The 6,798-nt window shown below is 40.4% G+C and overlaps 1 protein-coding gene across 1 annotated transcript; it reads right to left on the bottom strand.

The window, feature by feature from the left end:
* Window positions 1-733: 733 nt before the first annotated feature.
* On the bottom strand, window positions 734-3,190 carry PCDHB1 (protocadherin beta 1). Its single transcript, XM_069484125.1, has one exon. The coding sequence runs from the start codon at window positions 3,188-3,190 to the stop codon at window positions 734-736; it is 2,457 nt and encodes an 818-aa protein (XP_069340226.1).
* Between the last annotated feature and the right edge of the window lie 3,608 nt (window positions 3,191-6,798).

The following is a 6,798-nucleotide window of genomic DNA, read 5'->3' as shown; positions in this document are numbered from 1 at the left end:
CTACTCAGGAGTCTGAAACAGAAATAATCTTTTTGAGCCCAAGAGTTTGAGATTGCAGTGAGCTATGATGGCACCACTACACTTTAGTCTGGATGCATAGCAAGACCCTGTTTCTAAAAAACAAAAAACCAAAAGCTAGTTCTCTTTCTTATGACTGCATAACTTTCTACTGGAAAATAATTTAAAGACATAATAACAGGATTTCTCTGTGGAACTAAGCATTTCCTGGGCCAGGGGAGATGCAAATAATGGCTCATACATTACTTACCTAGCACAGAGGAGATGGAAAAGAAGTTCCTACCACATATGCATTTATAGATGGTGACATTTCTTTAAACAAAATCTAACTGCAGAAGGAATTACAGATGGGGGCAAGGACAATATACGTAACCTAAACTTTTGTACCCCCATAATATGCTGAAATAAAAAAAATATGGGGTTAAAAAAAGAAGGAATTACAGATATTATGAGCTGGGAATCAGAATAACTGTTTTGTACTAAATAAGCCAAGACTCACTTTGTTTTGTTTTTTTGAGACAGAGTCTCGCTCTGTTGCCCAGGCTAGAGTACTATAAGACTCACTTTGAGTTTCCCATTTTCATCAAACTAGGTACTCCTGTCTCCACTAAAGCTTCAATCTACTACCATTTTTGTTTCAATGTGGATGGGAGATCTCTGCATACCAAGTATAAAATTTTGTTTCTCTTCTCTCACTGAGGACTATAAACATGAGCTACATATAGTCATCAGATACCTGGGCATGTCCCTCTGATCTCCGAGACTTATTTCTATTAGAATCTGGAGGTAAACTGGAGCCAGTCTCTGTTTTTATCTCTCCAGTGGCATGAGGGAAAGGGAAGTTGGGCATAAAGCGCTTAAGAAATCGGAACTCACTATTGCCAGTGCCGGTGACTGAACACATTTCATGTGGAAAAGGCCGGGGTAAGGATCCATTGCCTCCTCCATTTACCAGGTTGTTAGGGAAATTACAGTCATCATAAAAATGCTCTTGAATTGTGAACTTTTCTCTATATTTAATCTTTTGGTAGATGTGTATAACAAAGATCACTGTGACAGAGAGAAGAAAAAGGAAGGAAAGCACAGCCAGAGAAATGACCAAATATTTAGTGGATGGATTTACCTTTCTAGAATGCTTGGATGGATCCTGGAACTGCAGGTAGGGCTCTGAAAAGCCATCTACTAGCAGGATGTTGAGTGAAGCAGTAGTGGAGAGAGCTGGTTGGCCATGATCCTGAACAAGAATGATCAATTTCTGCATCATGGGGTCTCTCTCAGAAATCTGCCGTAATGTACGAATTTCTCCATTTTGTTGTTGAACAGAAAATAAGCCAAGGTCAGTGGCCTTAAATAGATGGTAGGAAAGCCAAGAATTCTGACCTGAGTCACCATCCACAGCCACCACTTTGGTCACCAGGTAGCCTGCCTCCGCAGACCTGGGCACTAGGTCATTGCAGGGCAAGGTGCCATTCTGCAGTGGGTATAAGATCATTGGACGGTTGTCATTGTCATCCAAAACAACAACTTTGACAGTAACTTGGCTACTCAGTGACGGGAAACCCCCATCTGTTGCCTTTACCACAAACTGAAAATCTTGAATGGCCTCATAATCCATGGTTCTCAATGCATAGAGCTTCCCATTGTCTGAATTTATGGAGATGTAAGCAAAGACTGATAGATCTCCACTTTTTGGAGGCAGCAGGGAATATGTCATTTGGGCATTCTCACCCAAATCTAGATCCTCAGCATGGACTTTGCCAATAAAAACCGCAGGGCTGTTGTTTTCTCGAACAGTCAAGATGTAGGAATCTTCCTGAAATACTGGGGGATTGTCATTAATGTCAGATATTAGCACCTCTATCACAGTCTCCGTGGATAGGCTGGGTGGTCCAGCATCCATGGCCACAAGGGTGATATTATAGCCTGAGACTGCCTCCCGATCCAAGCCTCTGTCAGTGATCAGGGAGTAGGAATTCCGGAATGTAGGTTTGACTACAAAGGGAAGGTCTCCTTTGAGGAAACAGGTAATTTTTCCTCCCACTCGAATGTCCCGGTCTCGGATAGTGAAAAGGGCCACTACAGTCTGTAGTGGCGAGTCCTCAGGGAGAGGGCTGGACACAGACGAGACCATCACTTCAGGAGGATTGTCATTCACATCCACCACTTCTACCAGGACTTTGCTGTGGGCGGAGAGGCCTCCTCCATCAGTAGCTTGAATGTCAATGTCGTATGTTTCAATAGCTTCAAAATCTAAGGGCCCTCTTAGTCGAACCTCACCACTTTGAGAGTCAATCTGAAACGTCTGGAGAATTGCTTCTGGGTTTTGAGCTAAAGAGTAAGTTATGTCCTTGTTGGTGCCGTCATCTAGGTCCACGGCTGTCACCGTGGCCACCAAAGAACCATTGGCGCTATTCTCTGGTACCTGAGCGCGGTACATCAGTCGTGAGAACTGGGGCACGTGATCATTGACATCCAGAACCACCACCCGAATGTGGGCGGTGCCAGACTTGGGCGGGGACCCACCGTCCACAGCTGTAATCGTCAAGTTGACTTGAGGCTGCTCCTCTCTGTCCAGGGGCTTATCCAGCACCAGCTCGGCATATTTAGGTCCGTGGCTGCGGAAGCGGGTGTGCAGGTGGAAATACGCGTTGGCGCTCAGGGTGTAGTTTTGGAGACCATTGAGGCCCACGTCCAGATCCTGGGCGCTCTGAAGAGGAAAACGTGAACCCAAGGGGGTGCTCTCCGGGATCTTTAAAAGCGGCTCCTTGTTTAGGAAAATTGGGGCATTGTCATTGATATCAAATACCCTGACCTCCACACGGAAGGACTGCAGCGGCTCCACCAGGACTATTTCAAAGTGCAGAACACACGGGTCGGCTTTGCCACAGAGTGACTCCCGATCCAGTTTCTCCTTCACGAACAAGTCCCCTGTCTTGCGGTGGAGCCGGAAATGCAGTTTGTTGCCCTCGGAAACGAGCCGCGCCCCGCGCGCAGCCAGCTTCCCTACCTCCAGCCCTAGGTCCTTAGCCACATTGGCCACGAAGGAGCCGCTCTCCATCTCCTCCGCCACCGAATAGCGGATGGTTGTCGCACCCCCCACAGATACGCACAGAAAAATGAGAAGAGATCCCACTTGCCTGCTTTGCAAAGGTTTCGTACGAGCAACCGCCATCGGTTCTCACAAGCGCACTCACTGCAATCCACGCCAACTGTTGCAGATATACTTTCACTTTTCCGAAATAGAATACTGCAACAGCTGCCTTCCGCTTCACTAGCCTCTAACCGCAGCGCCGCCAAGGGCTACCTGAGCCCGCTAAGCTGTTTTGCACTTGGAAGAAAATCTGCATTGAGCAACTCAACTCCCCAGTCTATTGAATGTATTAATAGATATGTTCTCATTCCGGAGAGTTAGGTAGACGTTGAAAGTTTGTTGCCAAAGCAACAACAGACTCGCCTGTTAATTCCCTTTCAGGGAAAAAAAATAAATAAATAAATAAAAATAAAAGCCCTTGGGAATTGAGACGCCAGTGAGGATACTCCCTCAAGCTGAAGTCACTGTACCTGCTGGCTGGCTAGGGCCACTGCAGCAATGGGCAAACAGCAAAAAGTTTAACCTACATCTGCACACACTATGCAGTCTATCCAAAGACTAAGAAAAAAGCAAAAGGATCATGCAGTGTCTTCTGGAGCTTGAGCCAAATATATGGGGCGGGGAGCAGGAAAGCATGGAGGAAGTGTCAGTAGGAAAAAGGTAAGAGAATAGGCAGACACTATCCTTCAGGAACCTGAGGTCCAGTAGGTACACTAATAGAGGACTAGGCCAACTGGCCGCCTGATTTGCACAAATCTATTCCCTGCCCCAGAACCCTCAAATGCTTAGGAAGCAGCTGGTTTGTCACTTATAATTATGATGGCAGTCATATTTATTGGATATGATTTCTATGTACTGCCAATGTGTTAAGGGATTTACATACATTATTTAATTTAATCCTCACAACAGCCCCATGAAGTAGACATTATTTCTTTTTTTTAAAGACAAGGAAACTGAGACAGGAGAGATTATGTGACCCCTCAAGTTCCCCTACATAGTAAATATTAGAGATAAAACTCAATTAACTTTGTCTGACACCAAAGTCTATGCCCTTAATCAGTGTATTATTCTTCTTCCCAGATAATATAGTGAATAAATCAAATGAAGATAAATGTTTGGCTTTGGATTTTAGATAAATAAGACCTCTTTTATATATGTTGAAAATGGCCTGATGATACAAATATAAGAGATACTTGTCAAGAGTTTCCTCTATGATCATAGGATCATAGAATGTTTAAGAATGATATGTCAGAAAAATTTGATCCAGTCTCCCTCCCTCCTCTCCTTTTTTAACAGATGAAGAAATTAAGGCCCCAAATGATGAAGTCACTTGCCCAGTTCATCAGCTACTCATGGCAATGTAAGAACTAGAACTTGTCTTCTGACACTCTGTCTCATGCTCATTATCAAAAGCCTTTGATTTCTCATTTGTTCTCAGCATTTTATATCCTCGATGCTATGCAAACAGTTACTGCCACTTAAGAGATGTCTAAACCATATTTGCCAAGTGGGAAAAAAGTGAACAAAAATGGAAAGTGTATAAAACATGAATGACATCCTGACATGAAGAAGTTAAATCCCTCAATCTCTGCCAGCTATTTTAACACCTGGCTTAAGTGTGCATCCCTACACTTAACTTTTAGTTTTGCCTCTTTTTAAAACTATATATAAAGTGTATAGTAGATAATCCTTTGAATTTAGTTTCTTCCCTTCCTTATTTAGCTCAATGTGAGGTTGATGTTGTTATGTTTACCTCTAGTTCATTTATTTGCATTAGTGTGTAGAATTACAGTATATTGTCAATGCCCTTTAGCCAAAGACTATCGGAAACACACCTGTAGTTGAACAAAGTTGTATTTGCTAACTTATTGCAACAAGGGAAACTTTACACCTTAGATAATCAGGAAGCATTTCAATAAGAGGGTGTTAGAAAGGACATATGATATCTGATCTTATGTTAGATGATTTGGGGGAGGTTTGAAGCTGGGCTTTTCTCTGGATTGTATGCTGTCATAAATGGAGTTAATTTTATGCTGGGTATATTAATAATTTCCTGTTAAAGTGCCCTGATTGTGCCTGCTCATCTTACTCCCTTGCTCTGCTCCCACAAAAACGTCCTGCTAGCCCTGCTTACCCCTTCATATTTTTTTAACTTTTTTTCTTTGTGATTTTGAGACATTTAAAGATGTTGTGGTCAAAGGGTTCTGTCTGCAATAGTCTTTTTGAATAAAGCCTCTCCTTACCTAAATCCAGATTTGTTTTTGTTGTACAAATAAACTATAATAAATGACCATATAACCTTCACCTAGCATCATTGATTTTGCTACATTTATGGACTCTCTCTCTTACATATATATAAAGCTATCTTATATATTACAATATAATTATATATATGCACACTATACACACACTTATTATTCAAAAATGAATATCTGTCCCTCAATTTCTATGGGAGAAGTATACCTCTGTCAACTGGAAAAACACAATTTATAAATTTAAAGAGAAAACTTTATTTCTCATAAAGGGTTACATCCTTCAGGTGGCTATTCTGACAGACTGGGAAGCATAGCCTCTGGAAGAAGCTAAAAGACAGGCATTTTGAAGGAGGGAGGGGTAAGAGAGGAATTTATGCTGAATGGGTTGGCCAAGTATACATATTAAACAGGTTGTAGGAGGAGCTATAAATATTCATGAAATTGGTCCTAATGCGTACATACTAAATAAATATGCATGTTATATACAACCCATGTTCAATTTGGGGTGGAGGATTAACATTTAGGTAATAGTGTAATAAATAAATAAATAAATAATTCAAAAAATATTTTATGTATGTATTTTATGTATGTATGTATGTATTTTAAGATTTATTTTTCGAATTATTTATTTATTACACTATTACCTAAGTGCTAATTTATTTTATTGGAAATCCACTCAGGTAAGTCAAAGAAATGTAATTAGTCTCATACTGGATAACAAATTCTTTTTACCCCATATCTGACCCTTTAATACTCCATATTTCCTATTTATAAAATTAGTTTAGATTAAAATATATTCTAACATTTACATAAAATATATCATTTATTTACTTTAAGTCATAGGTTTAAATGTTTCTGAAATTGTTCAGTTTAAGAATTTTGTCACTATTTTCAACTTCTTTTAGAATAAAATGCCCTAACTAGAGCACTGGAGAGTTTCCCACTCCCTCATTTGTTGTTTCTATTATTGTATCCAAAATTCAAGTAGTTTTAGAGTTTTAATATTGATGATATTTACTGTAAGAGTCCTTTTTATAACCATATTAATATTTGGGATCTCCTCTAATTTTCTTTCCTGTATACCTCTTAAGCCTGAAAAAAACTTTCTATTTTTAATAGCTGATATATTTTAAAACATTGAGGTCACACCTGCAGTTGTAAACTTTAATACTATTTAGAAGTCTGTTCTTCTTTTTGCCTTTTTAGGCATTTGAGGTTTCTTATCCATATTGGCAGAAACAGGATGCTTTGGGGAAAAGAAGACTTTCTTAGGCAGCTCAGTTTATTGCAGCTGCTCTTGATCTCCCACCTGTTGCGCTCAATGACAATGCCTCTTATTGTTCAACATGAGCATGTGCGTGTATAATGTTTCCTTATTCCACAGTAACATAAGAAGCCATAATATAAACCAATACCATTTATAGGCCAGATTTA

This window comes from Eulemur rufifrons, chromosome 10, assembly GCF_041146395.1.
Source record: "Eulemur rufifrons isolate Redbay chromosome 10, OSU_ERuf_1, whole genome shotgun sequence".
Taxonomy (NCBI): domain Eukaryota; kingdom Metazoa; phylum Chordata; class Mammalia; order Primates; family Lemuridae; genus Eulemur; species Eulemur rufifrons.
The sequence above is the reverse complement of the archived record's forward strand: the minus strand, read 5'-3'. Positions and strand labels throughout refer to the sequence as shown.